This window comes from Mugil cephalus, chromosome 20, assembly GCF_022458985.1.
Source record: "Mugil cephalus isolate CIBA_MC_2020 chromosome 20, CIBA_Mcephalus_1.1, whole genome shotgun sequence".
In the NCBI taxonomy this organism is placed as follows: domain Eukaryota; kingdom Metazoa; phylum Chordata; class Actinopteri; order Mugiliformes; family Mugilidae; genus Mugil; species Mugil cephalus.
The window spans coordinates 6,072,024-6,090,971 of NC_061789.1; the positions used below are offsets into that span (position 1 = coordinate 6,072,024).

The 18,948-nt window shown below is 42.5% G+C and overlaps 3 protein-coding genes across 3 annotated transcripts; 1 reads left to right on the forward strand and 2 right to left on the reverse strand.

Annotated features, from left to right (window-relative positions):
- Positions 1–3,017: 3,017 nt before the first annotated feature.
- znf653 (zinc finger protein 653) lies at positions 3,018–11,178 on the reverse strand. Its single transcript, XM_047571023.1, has 10 exons — positions 10,741–11,178; positions 10,511–10,551; positions 9,525–9,839; positions 8,906–9,432; positions 8,650–8,827; positions 6,777–6,861; positions 5,598–5,709; positions 5,403–5,517; positions 5,226–5,325; positions 3,018–4,947 (listed from the first exon to the last, which is right to left on the reverse strand). Exons 1-10 carry the CDS (start codon positions 11,034–11,036, stop codon positions 4,770–4,772), a joined length of 1,947 nt encoding a protein of 648 aa, XP_047426979.1. The 5' UTR covers positions 11,037–11,178; the 3' UTR covers positions 3,018–4,769.
- Positions 11,179–11,220: 42 nt separating this feature from the next.
- swsap1 (SWIM-type zinc finger 7 associated protein 1) lies at positions 11,221–14,854 on the forward strand. Its single transcript, XM_047571026.1, has 2 exons — positions 11,221–11,663; positions 12,597–14,854. Exons 1-2 carry the CDS (start codon positions 11,391–11,393, stop codon positions 13,167–13,169), a joined length of 846 nt encoding a protein of 281 aa, XP_047426982.1. The 5' UTR covers positions 11,221–11,390; the 3' UTR covers positions 13,170–14,854.
- Positions 14,298–18,912, reverse strand: epor (erythropoietin receptor). The gene is made up of 8 exons (XM_047571024.1): positions 18,165–18,912; positions 17,791–17,926; positions 17,367–17,533; positions 16,766–16,917; positions 16,510–16,663; positions 16,305–16,392; positions 16,133–16,220; positions 14,298–16,030 (listed from the first exon to the last, which is right to left on the reverse strand). Exons 1-8 carry the CDS (start codon positions 18,265–18,267, stop codon positions 15,299–15,301), a joined length of 1,620 nt encoding a protein of 539 aa, XP_047426980.1. The 5' UTR covers positions 18,268–18,912; the 3' UTR covers positions 14,298–15,298.
- Positions 18,913–18,948: the final 36 nt, after the last annotated feature.

Below are 18,948 nucleotides of genomic sequence, written 5' to 3' on the forward strand. Positions count from 1 at the left end.
CTACACAAGGTGATTATCTTGTTCATGATACTGCAGGCTTTGAATAAGAAAGCGGCGAGATAATGTGAAAGCTGGTAAGGAAGTAGTGTTCTGCCAATCTATGACCTCATGAGCTTCTTTAGAAATAAAAAAAAAAAATCCCATTCTTTCACCAGCACTCCCAGATAAATCTCTCGGAGCTTGACCTCGGGAATTTCTCCATCCTAACCATTAACACATCTATTACAAGCTAAAACGCTGACTTTTAAGGTTGACGTAATACAAGCTTATCTTAAAAAGCTTAATCCTGGTAGTTTCGGCAACTGGGTAGACCTGTGTCTGCCCTCCCATTTATTTCTAATATGCTTCTTAAAGGTGTTGCAAGTCAGTTGGTTGACCAGTTAAGGAGGAACTGTTCAAAAAGTCTTGAACCCTCATACTGTTACATCATCAGAGCATTTGACACCATATCAAACAACATGACTCGAATTAAGGCCCCATCACACGCTGATTCCGATCCATTTTACTTCATTGTATAGAGTTAGACTGGGACACACTGTGAGACATTTATGGGCCCGCACATATGAAGTGGGTTCTTACTGTTAAAAGTAAGAGTTTTTCATTGTCTCCATCAATGTAATGCTTGCTCTGGAGGTCTCAGGTTCTGTGAAGTACTTGAGACAATTGGTATTGTTTCTGACGTTGTGAAGACAAAAGTAAAAAAATGGATTGGACGTGTTCTACCTAAGATGGGAAGATGCCGTTTTGTTTGGTGATGCCACCACAGAGGAGTATAGATTCCAGTCTGAAGATCACTGCATCATGGAGTTCCTCAAGGTTCTCATCTGGGGCTGATGCTTTTTAGACTATACATTATTCCCTTTGCTTATAACATCATGAAACACTGCATAAATGTGCACTTGTATGCAGATGACATCCAACTATATGTCTCAAATAATTTTCTACTTAGACAATGGCCATAGTTATACAACCCTAAGTGTCTTGCTCTCTCTGCGATATTGCTACTTTAGATGGTATTAGTCTTAATTGGACCAGAATATGGTAACTTGTAAATCTCTGGGAATACCTTTATTCACAATAGTGTCAGTATCAATGTACTCACTTTTAGGCTGGACATCTGTAAATCCTCCTCATCACGACGTCCCAATAGGTCTCTGAAAAGCCTCGACCAAAAATCCTTGAGATTAAGCACTGATAGGAGTTAGAAAGAGATCATATTTCTTCTGTTCTTCTACCAATAAATTCAAGAAAATAATTTAAAATCCTTAAATACAGTATTCACTGTTAGTCCTAGTATTTCAGATCCTGCAACAGGGAACAAACTCACTTCAAATGAATCAACCAGAAGAATAAATAAAATAAGATATACTCCTCCTAATTTGTCTACAAGTTAAAAATTTAAAAATCATGGCGATCCTTAAAAATTATCTACATGGACTTGGACAACATTACGTACCGTGGGTTACGCTGGATATAAATCTCTAAATAATCATTGCAGGCTAAAGGGAGAAACTGGCTCATTCGTTTATCTCAAAACAAGGCTGAGCTAATTTCATCTTATCACATAATGGTGTTTTTCTGTGGCGGCAGGGCACAGGAAGAAAAAAAGAAGCTGTTTACCTTGATGACGTGTTAGAGGTGCGCTCGTTTGCACAAGCTTGCTCATGCAAACCATAGCTTCATGTGTGTATACAGAGACAAGCGTAAACCATAAACCGATTCACTGGCATATCCATCCAATGAAAGACGGGACATTTTACATTTAATAGGAACTTAGTAATTACATGAAGCAATCAGTCATTATACGGAAGAACTGTAGCGGAAGGAACTAATTTATACTATTTTTAATCCATCCCATTGAATGAAATACAAAACATTATGTAAATAATATCAGGCTTTAGTACGACAGATATGTGGTGTTTCTTTTGCATGTAAACAAGACGTATTTTATGATTTTTAGTCATTTCTCAAAAGTAACAACAAAGGCTAACAATTACAAAAATGAAAGCGAAAACCTGAGCTATATCTTGCTTGCATGATCTAACACCGTTTGGTTCCACACTTCAAATGTGTCAACAGTTTTAGATGCCCTTTGCTACTGAAGGCAGCATTAGTTACTGCAGTTCTCTTTCCTTTGACTTAAATAGCTGTCTGTCAATCTATCAGATGCAACACTTCTATGTTTTAATATATTTTTAGGAGGTTTTATTTAGAATTTAGTCACAGCCAAAGTGTCGGTGTTTCCATGCCAACTACACCCCCATGCAGTTGCAGTGCACATTAAAATGTCTCTAAAAATAGTTTGTTTGTGTGTGGGCCGGGTGAATGTTGTTGTTTTTTTTTAGAATTGATCTGAAGGTGAGCGGTTTGTACCTTTTGTTCTAATTTGTAATTTCCTGTAGTTTATTCAGCATAATCTTACTCAAGTCCATTTTTAGATGAGTGAGAACTGTTTTGGAGGCACAAGGGAGACCTATCCAAAAGGCGCTGAATAAAGGCAACTGGACTTGTAGAATTTGCCACTTGCCTTTATTCAACGCCTTTTGGATTACCATGACCTGGATGACTGAAAACCTTCACAGACACAAGGGAGACCTATGCAATATTAGGAAGGTGGTCATGATGTTATGCATGATTGGGATACTTAAATAATTAGAATGTGAAAATTTGTCTATATGGTTCTGAAGCGCTTTCAGATCGTAAGTACATGTGTTACGCACCTGCCAACAGTTTACATGTAATCGCTCTCACTGCCACAAGGGGGCAACAAATAATTTGCATGGCAGCTTTAAACTACTTGAAACCAGTGACGTGTCCACCATTTTTCTGACTATAAAGGTCCAGTATCTGTTGTCATGACTAAGTGTCATGACGTTGACCATTAACACACGCAAACACACACACACCCACCCACACTTTTACAAACACACACCCTAGCGTGCATTACACAAGAGGCAAAAATACACATTATTAATCATCAAATCTCTTTAAGAAAAGTACGGTATAAATACGAGTTCTATTCACATATTTTAGTGATTCACCAGTTGACAGAAGTGACAGAAGACAAAAAAAAAAAGTGCATTTGCTTTGAAACCGATTCAAAGACAGAAGAAGACAATGACACACAGGAGGACTAGGGTGAATTTACCTGAGAAACCGCGACGTTAAACTCACAGGCCACTGGTGGTTACGAGTTGTGACGTCGGGTTGGTTAGATGAAATACATCAAGGGGTAATGCGGGATTAAAATAGATACTTTGAATGAGTGAAATTGAGGAACCAACATTTGCATCTGTGCATGCAGAGTAGTGCAACACCCAACACTGAAACCCCGATGTTGATCAGACAGCCCTAATTTGGAACATATTCTACAAACATTTGGAGCAGCGTCTCACAGTAACACAGTAATCGGTAATATTTCCTGGTGGCATGTTAAAGGTCACATTTAAATCATACTAAATCTTTAAAGGGAGCATTGTGGAGACAATTTAAGAAAAAAATTAAAAGATCACTGCTTAACCATTTCTAAAGCCTACAAAAATATTAGCAGGATTAGCTAGGATTGCTGGAGTATTAGCTTCAAAAATAGAGCTGCTACGGTTAGCTTAAACTCTGATTAGTAGCATCCTGGACTGACTCCACCACAATTATATTAACCTTACGTTCAATTTGCTAAGGTTACCAAGGTGATAAAACAAAGGGTCAGGAAAAAATGTAAGTGTCCAATACAAAACCACAGTTGGGAAATACTACACAGTGTGTGAATGTGACATTTTCTTGAACGTAACTCAAAATAATAATGTTATGTAAAGTGGCACTAGCAGTTAAAGCAATGAACACTAGTATAAATAGTAAGCTAGTTAGCCCTCCAAGCTAACATATGTAGCTTTTAATGATTTTGATTTTGTAGGTTCTTTTTTTGGAAAATATTAGAAAACAAGAAAACATCTTAGTTGTATTAACCTTTGTTATATTTGCCAGGATGAATAAAGACAGGGCCAGGAATTGCTCAGGACTGGTTTAGCAAAAACTAATTGAACTGCAAAAAATAGCCTCTGAGTAGTAGCATCCTGGACTGACTCCATCACAGTTGGGAAATACTACAGAGTGTATGAATGTGACCTTTTCTTGAACTTAACTTGTAACTTGAAATGATAATGTTATGTAAAGTGGCACTAGCACTGAAAGCAACGAACACTAGTGTAAATAGTAAGCTAGTTAGCGCTCCAAGCTAACATATGTAGCTTTAATGCTTTTGAAAATATCAGAAAACAAGAAAAACATCTTCAAAAAGCAATGGTGACTACTCCAGTTCGTAAGCTATTTAGCCCTCCATGCTAACGTGTGTAGCTTTAATGCTTTTGTAATTTGGGGTTTTTGACGAGTAAAAAAAAAATAAAAATAACAGCATCTTAGTTAAATTAACCTTAGATCCGCTTGCTAAGACTACCAAGGTGAGTCAACAATCGTTTAAAGAAGGTCAGGAATTGTTTCGGGAGTGGTTTTAACACAGTACTAAATACAGGAAGTTCAAAACCAATAATTAGCCCGTGCTCCGACACAGCTTGTGACCAGCACCGCTGTTAGACCAGTCGACTTCTACCATCATCATCATCATCATCCTCAGCCCCGAATGAACACCAGCGACGATTTCGCTCTCGTCCCGGACGTTAGAGGCTCGACAAGCACAGCAAAGGACAGTCTTTCTCCTCATGGGAAGACTTCCTTTGGTTTTCTGAAGGTGCAACCTGTTGATGAGTCGGATCGCTTCAGGTCGCCTGCTTGTCCGGGTGGCTCTTCAGCTTGTGGAATTTGACGCTGTCCAGCTTCTCGAACCGCTTGTCGCAGAACTCGCAGGTGAAGTTGTAGTGGGCCTCCGGAGTGTGTTTCTTCATGTGCCAGTTCAGGGATGCACGCTGGCGACACTGGTAGCCACAGATTTCACATCTGATGGTGGGAAGATACATGGATATTGGACATTAAATAAATACGTGAACACTATATAAAATAAACTAATTTTTAGATGCATGTGCAAAGCAGAACTATAACTTGTCCCAACTTCATTCATCTTTTCAAACACCCTTTCCAACTACTGCCATGTTTCCCAGAGTCTGATCCAGCTGTGATAGTTAAATTTGTTGTTCGGATTATTACTGGAATACTAGAGTCTACGTAAACGCAGGCACAGACTTTCACTCCACAGTAAAGTTGCGTTTGTAACTCACTGCAGTGGTGTTTCTCCCGTGTGGGTCCTCCTGTGAACCTCCAGATGATTCTTGCGTTTAAACGATTTGCCACAAGTCTCACAGATGAAATCCCGGACCCCTGCGGAAGGACTAAGAGTTGACGTTTGCACGTTCGAATGCGACATTATGACTCGAAGTGAGTCTGCGTGAGCCCACCTGAATGGATGATCATGTGGCGGTGCAGGTGGTTCGACAGGTAGAACTTCTTCCCACAGCCAGGATGTGGACAAACCTTTGTCCTCCCCTTCCTGTGAACTAGGTTCACATGATTCTACAGAGAACAAACTTTGATTTATTATTTCATTTTAATATAATATAGCGTGAGAGTATAACTTGAGAATGCTGCTTCACCTGAAAGCTGCTAATTGCTACATAGACTTGACTGCAGCCCTCGTAGGGACAGTGGAACATCTTGAGCATCCCGTCAGCCTCAATGACTGGACCGCGTCTGCTTCTCTTTGACCTGAAGAGAAAAACGTAAAGTTGCAATCCTGAAAATTTTCTTTTAAATAAATGTCTATTAAGCAACTACGTATTTATCTAACTTATTTAACTTACTACCAAAAAAAAAAACATGCAAAACTTTTTAGGGGTTAAGATGGGAGTTATCATGTAGGGGGGTCAAACAATTTCTAAGTCACCTGAATACGCACGAATAAGAAAAGATTTTGCTTTGAGTAAAAATATGGAACGGTATGTGTGAAGAATTAAAACAATGTCCAATGTTCTTCTTTGTCTCACTGTAATTATACGTGTACATGTAGTTGTGTTGTGCATGTTTATATATGTGCATGTGTGTACATATATGTTATAGTTATATAGAACACATTATTATATGTCATATTACTATTTTATAACTTACTGACCTTAACTTACTTTAACGTAGGGAGAAGGGGCGGGATTTAATAAGCCTCCACTTCTTCCTAGTCCTTTTGTTGCTTTTTACTTTGCGTTGTTGCCTTATGATTACTGTTGTTTGTTTGTTTGTTTGCTTTTTTCTTTTATTATGTGTTCAAATAAACATTCATTGATTCATTCAAACTCTCTATATACAAAATGCTAATTTGTCATCAGAAATTGCTGTGACGCAAACCGAACACTTCTCACTTCTGCAGCTTCATATTAAAAGCATTAACCTGGCTAAACACGAGTTACCTTTTATTTTGATTTATTGAAAATATACAACAATTATAAAAATATATTTGTATAGCAGCAGCGGTAAACGTGTACTGTACAATGTTAAAAAACGATTAAACCACTACAGTGATCAGTTAGATGAGGAGCTGCAGGCTGCACACGTGCAACTTCATTCGAGATAACAAACTCTTTTCTCTTTGTGTTCAAGATAAACTCTGATCATGGTTGCTCATAGATTGATCACAAAGTCAATAACTGGGAACTTTGATGTAACTTAATAACTTAATTAAAGCTGCCCCCAGAATTCTGTGTTTCTGAAGTTCTCCTTAAGGAGTGCGAGGACGATTTGTGAGAGATTCTCTGTTAGTCACGTAGAGCAGGTGGGCCACCAACCTGCTCAGACTCCTCTGCAGCTCCCTGCTGCCACTCAGCTCCAACGTGTCATCGGTGGGACGCAGCAGCTGTTTGTCACTCAGACCTGCAGCAAAAGACATTACGAAGACTATGAAGGAAAAAAGTCACAACTTCAGAGGTGAGGACTGGGTACTCAAAGCACTTTGCGTGCTACATATGCACGAAAAACAAATTTCCCAGTATTTCCACTTCCGTTTGGTAAAAAGGTAAAAGATGAGGCAAAAGTTTATTTGTAAATTCCATGCAAATTCTCCATGGAAATGGAGAGGAACAACGTGATGCTAAGCGCAATCTACAGTAGATACAGTAATACTGCTGCTGGAACGTCAGGAATTTAGACGATAGTGAAGCTCAGGTCGAATGAAACAATTAACAGTTGCAGCAGAGTTTGTTTTGTGGCAGCGCTGCTTGTTTAGCTGCCATCATACTGCAGCAAATACGGACGCGACAAGTTTAAACTAATATTTGACGGAAGGTGAACACCTGAAAACGGCGTAGATCAAATGACAGGGCGTTTGCATGAAAAATAAATTTCCATGTAGCATCTGTGACATGGTAACAGACAGTGTCCTCATTGTATAGTTTATGAAAGTCACTTTTCAGTTAACAGTAAAACATGATCAGTGCTAGTTGCATAAGGGTAATAAGATACTTGTTGCCTTGCTATTATTTATGTGTTCAATTTATTGAGGAGGTCACAGGGCGCACAGTCTGTGAAAGTTTACAGCTACATCCCTGGCTTCTAGCAGTGATACTAAAAACATAAACACAGTAGATACATGTCTACGGTCCCTCAGTTTCCTCTCCTTGATTGCAAGTCATCTTCCAGTTTGGTTCTTATGTGGATTACCAGAAATGGAGACCCTGTTTTATTCTTTCTGAGCACTGGAGATGGTGAATTCATAGAACTGTGGTTACATTCATAACCTTACTTTCTCTGTTGTCGGCTCCTCCGTACTCAAGGGTGTTTTATGCTGCTCCATCTCTTACATTCTGGCAAATTCTGATGCAAAACTCATCGCTACAGACGAGCTAACTCAGGGAGCAGCCTTAGTGAAACATACGTTAAATTAGGGCTGGGCAGCTTGACCACAAATTATTATAATTATATTATAATTACGTGTGTGCGACACTTTCCACTGGTTGACTGAATAAGTGCAGTAGATTGACCAAGGATGGATTATTTTACTATGCTATGAGTAAATACTGTAGAATGATCCCACACTAGTTGTAAAACAGGTTTGCATTGTGGGAATCTGGGGACATTTACAGCTCAGAGATAAAAAGAAAAAACGTTATCAAGATGAAATGCAAAAATGGGGACAGTGATGGTTTGTTTTATTGACATATTTATTCAAATCGAAACAGCTATGTCTGCAATGTCAACAGCAGCGCGACAGGCTACCGTAATAACTGTAGTCTGCGGGCAACATTTTTTTTCATGGTCACAAATAGCTAAAATTGGGGACACTTTCGGGGACAGCTATAGCCTGGGGGGGGCATCCAAAACGGGGACGGCCCAACTACCACCCAGCCCTACGCTGAATAATATTAAAAGTCTTTTACTACAGTGTCACGTTGTGTCTTGCATAAATGCAGGAAGCCAAAAAAAAAAAAAAAAAAAAAACGTGCAACATTTTGAGGGCATGGCATGATTTAAAGTTGAGCTAGCTTCAGCTTAAATGGATGATAACGACTATTAACTTTGTGTGTTATGATAAATAGGAGGCTTTAAGTGGACCCTGTGATCAATGGCTGAAATCTCCCAAAGCAGCTTCAATCGAGAATCACAGAAATATTCAGAATTTCTCTTCCTTAAGTCCATTAAGCTTTGAATCCAACTGTATCCCACCTGTCATGGAGTCTTCGTCGTCCGCCGCTCTGATCTTCGAGTGTGACGAGCAGACCTGGTTGTAGGTGACGCCCCCGATGACCGTGCAGGTGACTTCCTCCACGTTCCCGCCGCCCATGTTGAGCTGGATTCCCTCCGACGCCAGGGCCTCGTAGCTGGGCCCCGTGATGATGATCAGCTGAGGACGACGAGCAACGGCATGAAGGGACAATAAAAAAAAAACAACCTTCGATGTCCCAGATTCTCACGGACCTACCTGCGAGCCCTCCAGGGTCGCCCTCTGGGAGTCGGGGATCTCACAGCCGGCCACCACCGTCTGTAAAGTCTGACGGTCGAACAGTTCGCCCTGGTCTTCGACCTGCATCGACGGCGGGGCCGACAGCTCCGGCTGAGCCCCCAGCGCGACCGATCCGCTCAAGCCCTGCGACAAAACCGAGTCCTCGTCCGCCTTCTCCAGCTCGTCGGCCAAGGACGCGGGCACGGTGACGCACTCGTAATCGTGCTGAACAGTCCTGATCTCCTCTTCTCTGAGCCTCACTCCCTCTTCAGCCCCGTCCTTGCCCCGCCTCAGATCCTCGGCCTCCTCTTCGTCCCCGTCCTCCCCGTCCTCGGCGTCTCCTGCCGGTGAGTGAAATGTCGACGTGAGCGAGCTGTGCTGTTGTTCCATTTCCCAGACAGGCTGCTCCGCCGGTGGAGCGTCCTTAGAAGATGCCTCCGTGCTGGGCTGGTGGCTCGGGGCCGCAGCCTCTTCTCTGGGGCTCACGGTTTGTTCGACATCCACATCTGCAGAGGAAATAGAAAAATAAAAGACTCATTGAAGAATTTTAGGATTAATCAGCTACAACAAACCTCCAAATAAATAAACCCTCCTGTACCTCTGAGGTGTTTCTCCTTCCTTCTCTTCCTGCCCACGATGCTTTTAGACGCCGGCACGTGTGCTTTCCCCGCGCCCTCGCCGTCGCCGTCTCCGTCCTCACCCTCCTCCTCCTGCTCGGAGCCACTTGCCTCCCTCAGTGGCGGGAAAAGGTACTGCACGAACGAGTGGTTGGAGTCGCACTTCCAGACGGCGGTGGTGGAGAAGTTGGGCTGGGGCTCCAGGGCTCGGAGCTGGGGCTCGTGGGGGCAGGAGTGCGAGTGCTCCTGGTACCAAAGCACCAGACTCTGGAGGCCGGACATGCGCTGCTTCCTGCCTGAGGGACGACAGAAGAGGTTTGAGGGATGGACCGAGACGTCGGCAGATTTGAATTTTCTGGGTGATCTTTGAAGCGGGAAGGAGAACTCATGTGGACGGGATCAGCAGCGAAATTAGGTATTTTAGACAAACACAGAAAGTTAAATATTCTCACGGTTTAACGCTGCCATAACAGCTTCAGTTCCCTGTGTTTTTCCCCACGAGAAACAGGAGCACCAGACTCCATTGACAAAAACAATCGTTTTATCTTTAATAACACAGATCCAACGCTGTTGGAACTGGAGGTTTTGACACTGGACTGACATTTTAAGACAAAAGTCACACGAAAATAACATAATTAGACAATTGAGGTGGCGTCATTGAAATGCTGCTGGGAAATACTGTCTGAGTGTAAGGTAAAGCAGTTACCAGTTACTGTAAAATATGGCATGCATACTCTTTTTTTTTTGTTGTTGTTGTTGTTTGCCTGCGCCACCCAGGGCATGGACGCTTAGCTTTCCTGTCTGCTTCTCCAAACTGGGGACATGCAGACCGCCATCTATTGTCATAAGTACAGTGACACCCTTCAGAGGAAACACATCATCCCTTTAACTCCATCATCAAGCCTCCCAGTCTCATGTGATCTCTGATTTTAAGGAATAATCCCACCTATTAAAAGGCGCCACTTACTTCTTTTCTGTTTTACAGAGACGTCTGCAGCAATCTTCTTCCTGTAAAGCAGAAACGCAGAAACTGATCAAGTCAGATTTTGCATTTTGTTTTCAAAAAACAGGGGCTAGCTACAATGGTCAGAGTCTGAGAGAGCACATATCCCCTAAAGCTCTGCAAAATCCCACTAATCTGAGGTTTGATTTCAGGTTTTCCTTGATGATATAAAGTGCCTGCATGCGTGTTCCTACCCGCAGTGTTTCTGCTGGTATTTTTCCCCGTAGGTGGAGTTGAGGAGGATCAGGTACTCAGCCAGCCCAGCATCACTCAGGCTGGTCCGCCTGCGGAGCTCGCTCCACAGCTTGTGCGACTCTCCGAGGTAAACCCGCCTGACATCGTACTTCTTCCGGGATTCAAGGCGCCTCTGCGCCCGGTCCGAGTCCGTGAGCCTGGGCCGTCCTCTGCAGCGCCTCGAAACACCCTTCCCTTGGTCCCCGGCTTGGTCTGCGTCCAGAGGAGCATCCAAATCTGCCAGGCGGTGCGCCATCTTGGCCACAACAGCTGATGCTGCAAACACACCGGATGTTGTCTACATCCGCACAGGAAGCGCTGACAGAAACTGTTTTTTCTGTTTGTTCTCACACGCACAGATTAAGGGAATTTTTACAGAAGCGGTGTTGGATTTACGAGAGAACCTCAAGCAAACACACGAGTAAAATAACGCGGGAGATACTCGCCGCGGACACAGGCGGAACCATACAGCGAATTAAATGATCTCACCCGGAACTCATTATATGGAACACCAAGGACCAGATTGTAAACACAAGCGGGAAACTTGAGTGTAAACGTTCGTATCGGGAGCCATAGTTGTTAAAAGTTGTGTAACACTGGAGAGTGAGACATGGCAGACATTTTAACGCTTGTTTTTAGGACTTTTCTGTCCCGGACGGGTTTAAAGAAGGACCAGAAAGCGAGTCCCGTGTCAGCTACAGCCGGCAGCAGCGCCCTGGTGCTCGGAGACCTGAGCATCAGCCGCTCTCTGCTGCTGCTGGCGGCCGTGACAGGCGCCTCGGAGATGGGGATGAAGGTCGTGTTCTTCACCCGGACACAGATTCAGAGTCTCCCGGTGTCTCTGCAGAGATGTGTCCCCAGCCTGAGTCCAGAGAGTCTCAAGGTAGAGGTCGACTAAGTACCGCGTGGTAGTTGGTTATAAGACTTTACCTTAAAATGTATGTTAATAGGAATGAGAGATTGTGAGGAAAGATAAAATACATTGTCACACGGGTATGAAGCTTCCCTAAGTTCCCCAAAACTTAGGGAATAAATATATAAATATATAAAGTTCCTGGCCCTGAGACAGGAGGAACTACACTACAAAAAAGTTACGAGAGAATGAGCATGCTGAGGCATAGTGTATAAAAATATATATACATAAAGTATACAAAAGTATATATACAAATGATACACACACACACACATACAATGCTTATATAAAACATACTATATAAGAATGACAAAGTCTAAGTCTGTTCATTGAAAAAAAATAAACAGTGAATATAATATATACAAACAAACATGTATAAAAATATATATACATACAAAAGTATGTATATACTCATAATAAATATATATATAGATATAAATATACAAAGCATATATAAAATATATAGACAGATAGAAATATCTGTCTATATATACAGTATATATATATATAAATTACAAAAATAGCTTAAAATGCCCAAAGAATATATATAAAAAAAATTACAAAAAAAATCTATGTTAAAGACTGCGTAAGTTGAAGTCAAAGTTAAAGTCATTTAAAAAAAAAAAAAAATATATATATATATACACACACAAAGTATATATGGTTAGCCTAATAGCATAATAGCCTAAGTCATTTTTTGGATTTACAATATCAATTGTAATGTAACGTTTTCCAAAAATGTTCAAATAGACTTTTTTTTTTTTGACAATTATGCTATTAGACTAACAAAATATATAAAAATGCTGCTTTTGTTACAGCCCTCATAGACAGTGGTCACTCTGCATTATTTATTTTTTTTTTCTGTCAACTCACTTTGCCTTTTCTATTTTTTTTCTTTTTAAGAAAATAAAGTTTTCTTATCCCAGGACAGTGGACGAGCTCCTCCAGCAGGTGGCCGAACTTCACGAGTCCTCCAACACGTCCCCCACCCCTCCCTCACTGATCATAGTGGACAGATTAGAGGGATTCCTGCACGCTCCCGGCAACGACGGCCAGAGCGGATTTCACCCAGCGGACCAGTCCCACGCTGCACACGTGTCTGCGTTGCTCTGCGACACCGCCACCTTCCTAACGCAGGTCCTGGAGCAGCGGGGGTCCAGCTCGGGCCCCTGTCGCATCATCGCGTCCTACTTGTCAGAGGCGGACACTGGACAAACCAGCAGCAAAGATCCCTCTGCCACTGATCCCACCCTGGACGTCCTCGACCGCTATTTCCAGGTGCGCTGCACTCTGGATCAGGACCGAGGCTACGAAGCCGCTGCAGCTGCAGTGCAGGAGGTGTGGCACATTTACCTTTCTGGGAGAGGAATCACAGGCGGCTCAGAGACCACAGACTGCGAGGACACTCCAGGTGTGACCCAAGAGTGGCTGCTCTTCGTTTTTCCCGACGGTCTAATGGAGTTTAAGTTGGTTTGAAAAGACTTAAAAGAACCACTAATAGAAACTACTATGCTACGATGTCATGTGTCATAACCAGTGTTTTACTGAGCTTCACCATTAACGGGGAACACTGGAATCTGCTGTTCTCTCTCTCAGATATCCATTAACACAACAGTTCTGCACATACTGTGTTTAATTATTTGTAATTTTTAATGACATAAAGGTTTGACAACATATAAGTTCAATATAACGTGGAAAAATTACATGAACACTTTGGCTCAAGGAGCCTGAAAACTAGGTTTATCCTCCTTAAAAGGGTAAAAGTCTGAAGTATATATTGTACATTTTATATAGAATATTTGTTTTTTTAAACATTGTGTGTGAAATTGTGGACTTCAGTGGCTGATATCACAGGTAAAGAGTTTAACAAATATACAAAAACACTAAAAAAATTTGAGACTATATATATACATACACATATATATACACACACGTGTGTGTACTCCTGAATACAAAACAAATAAATGATAGTAAGTCACCATTTTACTGATAAAACTAAGACTTTATCTTAAAATATATGTTGCATAATAGGAATAAGAGAAATGTACATTTTCACACCATATTTTTTTTTATACAAAAATAGAAATTAACAAAGTTTAACTACATTTCATTTAGATATTTTTTTGTCCTACCTCCAGAACACGAATAAAACGTATGGCAATTTAAATGTCTTGCACAGAAATGCCTTACATGTTGTGCTCATCAGATGGCAGTTATGGCTTAAATAAACTCTTAAACATGATAAGAAAGTAACTCACCAACAACTACAGTTACCTGAGAATAGATATTGCCTTAAAACCTTTCTGCACAGCCTACAGTAGTAGTAGTGGTAGTTGTTTAATTATTCCAGGATCCCGTGTTTGGGAAATTACATCAACGTATTGGTTTGATTCCTCTGTGAAACAGCTGTTAAAACATCAACAAGAAGACATGCTATATACAAATACAGTGAGTTTAAGATTTTTGAGCATCTACAAAATCCACAAGAAGAATAAAACTCCAGCATTCTTCCTGGATTTTCCTAATGTGTCAACCACTATTCAGGAGAATTGTCATGAATCTGGACATTTATGGAAAATCACATTGAGAAGTGTAGCTCCATAGTAAGATCAAGCATTTTATTTATTCAGTATTTTGGGTTTACAGACCTTCAAAACTAATGGTGTTCCTATAGTCGACATGGCCATAAGCCAGTTTTCCACTGTTGGAACTTTCTCCTCGGACTAGAAACCCTCTTATACCTGCATGGACCAAGGCCTAAAAGTTTAGATCTGAGGAAATTATTTCACCCCACAAAAAATCGATTTCCACCGCTATTTTTAGGAGTCTGTAGCTGTCTGTAGAGTAAAGTTCCTGGGACTAAAAGTTCTTAGTGCTTTGGTTGGAACCACAGCTGTAGTTTGTATTTAGAGAACCAAAAAACGGATGTTTGTGCTAAACTAAGACGTTGAAAAGAATATTTATTACCTGATGAACATTGACATTATCACTGTTAGCATGCTGATGTGACATTAAAGCTAAACAAAGCATGCTGCTAGCATAACCCTACACTCTTAGACTGATGTATAGCACCGGTGAACGCTACTACACATCAGGCTTTAGATACTTGTAAAAGTCTTTTATTGGAATTGGCTGATAATAATAATAATAATAATAATAATCAAAAAGAATGATCTCACCAACGACGTACACAAAGACGTATCAGAAGAAAAAACAGTGTTTCATTTCAGAGTCTACTGTATGTTTTAACTAGTTTAGCAATTCTTACATTTAAGCTTAAAAGTAGTAGATGCTTAGCCTAGATATGAACGCATTACTGTGGACTCTCTCGGAGTTCACTCCTTCAACTTGAATCTCAAATCCCCGGACTGATCTGCAGCAGGGTAGGATATTAGAGGGTGGCTGCCGTTTCTGTGTAGTGGTATTGTACAGATCAGGTACATCCAGCGGAGCCTTCTTTGTGTTTGTCCTTTAGCTTACCGTTTGGCATTGGTAAGCTCCTCGGTTCCTCTCATAACAGTAGATGAGGGGTTATGTAGCCTTAGGTGAATATCTGTATGCCCTTCACCAAGGGTGGTTTAAGACTCAGTCCATTAAGCTTCCTCTCAACCTTCATCGTTGACAGGGTACTGCCTCGTCAGGAAGGGTCTTCTATGAGCAGGGATCTCGTTCTTGTAATCATTTGCATAGGTAACCACTTTCCCAAAATCCTCCACTCTGCTCATGGGGCTGTAATCCATATAGACCCCATGGTCTGCCACTGCCATGTAGGAGTATCCAGGGCCTTTGGAAATCCAGGCATTGTTTGGGTACTCAAAGCTGGACTGGGATGAAAGGCGACCCGACCCTGAGCTTTGCTGCGCAGATCCCAAGTCGGAGTGAGATTCACACAGCGCCGTCTTTCTGGAGGCAAAAAGCACCTCAAGGGGTAAGGTTTCCTCGAGGTTGTCATCCGGGCCCTTGTCTTCAACGTGGTCGCTGCCACTGAGGGTGACGTAGGCATCTTGAGACTCCAGCAGACAACACTGGGAGCAGGGGACGGGGTGCTCCCGTAAGCGGTCCATCAGCCAGTGGTCATGCGGCATGGATCTCCACTCATGCGCCGGAGCCGTATCGTCCCTTTCCAACAACCCTCGCTCATCTAGCTCCTTCTTGGCTCCCGTGTCCTCCTTTCTGACAGCAGTCGGAGCTTTAGACACCTTGGATGGCAAAGGCGGGGAGGGCATCGGGGGACATAGCCTGAGTTCTGAGAGAATTTCCAGAGGTGAGGGGCATTCTTCAGAGTAGATGAACGCTGGGGCCAACCACAGGCTTCCACTGGTGTGCCCTAACCACTCCTGTACCACAAAGGAAAGAATTGCCGTTGTAAGCCTTACGTCAAGATTAAGGCTTCACAGAGAAGCTGTGCGTTACTGGAAGACTTTTAGTCTTGCCCTTACCTGGAAGTCCCCGCCATAAACAGTAAAAAGACCTTGGAATTTTTTGTCCGGAGTTGGAATAGTTGGCCAAATCTTCTTGATAAGAAACCTGAAAATGGAACAGATGCTGAAAATATAATGCCCAAAAAACTCTTTTCCATCTTTCTTAGGATAGTCAGGAACTGTGACTGACCTTTGATAGGAGAGGAGAATGGTAAGACACAGCAGGAGGAGGATGAAGGAGATGATGAGAGTCAGGGATATAACGAGCGGGTCAAGTTCTGGGGGAGGCACAGGATGATCAATGTCTGTTCCATCTTTGAATGCACGGTAAAAACGTGGCAATGTGTGTTTCCTTTCACACATTTATGTGTAGATGTTTGAATACGTTTGAATACCTGCAGGCAGAGTTTTCATGAACACCGGGTCACTCCAGGCACTCCAATACCCATCGTAGCTCAACCCATCCATCTTTCCTCGGACCTGCACCTTGTACATAATACCTGACTGCAAGCCCCTCAGGATCAATTCAGAGCCATGCGCCACCTTGACCTGTAAAGTAAGTTCATGAGTAGCTATCGACCCTTCGAGAATAAAAACCTGCAATCAAGGTGGTATTCCACCCTAGGTGTACTGTTAAGGTAACCGACATACCTGCCCTGCTTGGCTGTTCTCCGGAGCGTAGAAGACCTCGTACATGATGCTGTCACCCATGTACTTCAGAGGAGGTGGCAGCCAGGTGACGTTCAGCTGACCTTGCTGATCCGTGGTGGTCACCGCCACATTAGCAGGGGGATCCAGAAGAACTGTCGTACAGATCGACACAATGATGCTTTTTTAGAAAGAGATCCTTAATCCTCGATTCAAGCATATACACCATTGTTATTTTGAGACAACTGAATGTGGTGCATGTTTGGGAGGCTGCATATATGCTACCATATACCAAACGGTTTTGTATTTTGGGATTGGATATTTTAGCATTATCACTAGCTTTGTTTTGCTGTTCTGTCTGTCTGCTGTTCAGAAGTTGCACGAGTAGTGAAAATTTGAATTTTCACAGGCCTTTCATGGCTTCTGGGGCCAGAAAACAACTCAGATGAGAGGTTTGAAGCCACAACAGAACCTTAAAGTTGCACGTAGTGGATCCAAAACGAAGGGCTGAAGAAGCCACAGCCGTACGATTAGTTGTCAGACAAGTCTTACAAATAACTATTTTTAGTGGAATTTGAAGGCAGTTTGCAGTGAAATTCCTTACAGACGAGCTCGATGAGAAGGCTGCGGTTGTAGACCAGGACCCCCTCGCGGTGAACCTGAATGTCCATCTGGACAAACATCTTGATTTGGCTCAGGTGACAGACAAACAGCCTTTTCCCGCCTGCTGCAGGGACGACTTGCAGTGGGCACCTGTTGCTGTTTTCATTTCTGCTCAGGACAGAGGAAGACAGAGTTGTTCTTTTGCCGTTTCAGTTCTGGATTGTACGACTTTAATCATATCTACACCGGCTTCCTTAAGTTAATTTCCGGCTGTGAAAAGCCTTTTCAGTTCCTTAAAACAATTCGCAAAACGCTCCGGTTTACTAACTCTGACATAGTTTCATGTGTAGTCCTGTGGCTACAACAGAAAAACGAAAGGAACAACTACGGCTGTGTTTTGTGCCACATACTCTGTGTTTACTTACTGGTAGGTGTATGTGAAGGAGTACTGCTCCACAGAACCAGCCCTCTCCTCATCTTCCTCCCAGAAGCAAATGAAGTTGCTCTTGTCTTCAGCATAGCACTTGGGGTTTTCTGGCACCTGTTTCAGCAGCATGGAGGCTGAGGAGGTCGAATTGAAGAGGCGACACGCATGAGGGAACCATGTGGACTAACATGTTATGATCATCTGAAGGCATTTTACCATAGTTGTCTCAGATTTTAAAGTATAGTCAATTACTGCAACTAAATTTTCTTTCCAGTTATTTGCTTCTCAAATGCATATTTCCAAACAGTTGATAAAGATTTACATGTTACTTATGCTGCATTTATCCAAAAAAGTTTTTGCTAGTCATCCCACCTTTCCTCTCGAAATCCCGTGCGCCTTGGACAATGGAAAGTCTTCGCGTGGCGCACAAGATCAGGTAGAGTGCCAACAGTCGGCTCAGGTGATCACATGTCATCCTTTTGTCTTCTCCGTGAACAGAAAGACTGCGGGTCTCTGTCGTCCACCTGCATCACTGGAGCTCAACACGCAAGAGAGGGAGAGAGAGAACGCTCTCCTTCGGGGTGACGCTTGTTTTTTTTGTTCCGACACCAACGATGGCGCAACGCGGTTACGCGCCTGCTTGATAGCGATAAGGTGCGCACCGTCGAGCTGTTTACTTTCTCCTACAGTGGGCGCAGAGGAGGTGGAGCAAAGGGTACGACAAAAAGTTTTACTCACTGTTTGGTGGGCGGGAATCAAGAGCTCATTGATGTTTACAGTTTGCGGTGGCTGAGAAAATGATCCAAGTAGCCGCGCGTAAATACGCACGAAGATAGATCGATAGATGGAAGGATGGACGGATAGATTTATAGACAGATAGAGTTTGAATAGCTAGGGTTGTTTTTTTTTTTTTCATAGAACAAAGCTCATTGAAATACCTGCATGTGTTCTCGTAACGGAAACCGCAGAGTACTCACTCTATAAGAAGCAGCCCCAAACGGTTTCTTATCTGCTCGTCGCACCTGCGTGTTTTCTTCGTTTGACCAGCATTATCAGAGCTGCAGACGTCCCCGCGTCTTCACCCACGATAAGTGCTATCCTCGGGCCCATCCCCGTCAGTTTGAATGCAAAACATTGCGCGTCTTTGCATCACTCG

Excerpts from the sequence above, each read along its gene's own strand:
- znf653 (XM_047571023.1), bottom strand. The coding sequence starts at position 11,036 with ATGGCGCACCGCCTGGCAGATTTGGATGCTCCTCTGGACGCAGACCAA. Across the intron at positions 9,433-9,524 it reads GAAGGAGAAACACCTCAGAG|ATGTGGATGTCGAACAAACC; the intron begins GTACAGGAGGGT and ends TTTCCTCTGCAG. Across the intron at positions 4,948-5,225 it reads ACGGGAGAAACACCACTGCA|ATGTGAAATCTGTGGCTACC; the intron begins GTGAGTTACAAA and ends TCCCACCATCAG.
- swsap1 (XM_047571026.1), top strand. The coding sequence starts at position 11,391 with ATGGCAGACATTTTAACGCTTGTTTTTAGGACTTTTCTGTCCCGGACG. Across the intron at positions 11,664-12,596 it reads TGAGTCCAGAGAGTCTCAAG|AAAATAAAGTTTTCTTATCC; the intron begins GTAGAGGTCGAC and ends TTTCTTTTTAAG.
- epor (XM_047571024.1), bottom strand. The coding sequence starts at position 18,267 with ATGACATGTGATCACCTGAGCCGACTGTTGGCACTCTACCTGATCTTG. Across the intron at positions 16,918-17,366 it reads CCTTCTCATCGAGCTCGTCT|TTCTTCTGGATCCCCCTGCT; the intron begins GTAAGGAATTTC and ends TCTGTACGACAG. Across the intron at positions 16,393-16,509 it reads CATGAAAACTCTGCCTGCAG|AACTTGACCCGCTCGTTATA; the intron begins GTATTCAAACGT and ends TGCCTCCCCCAG.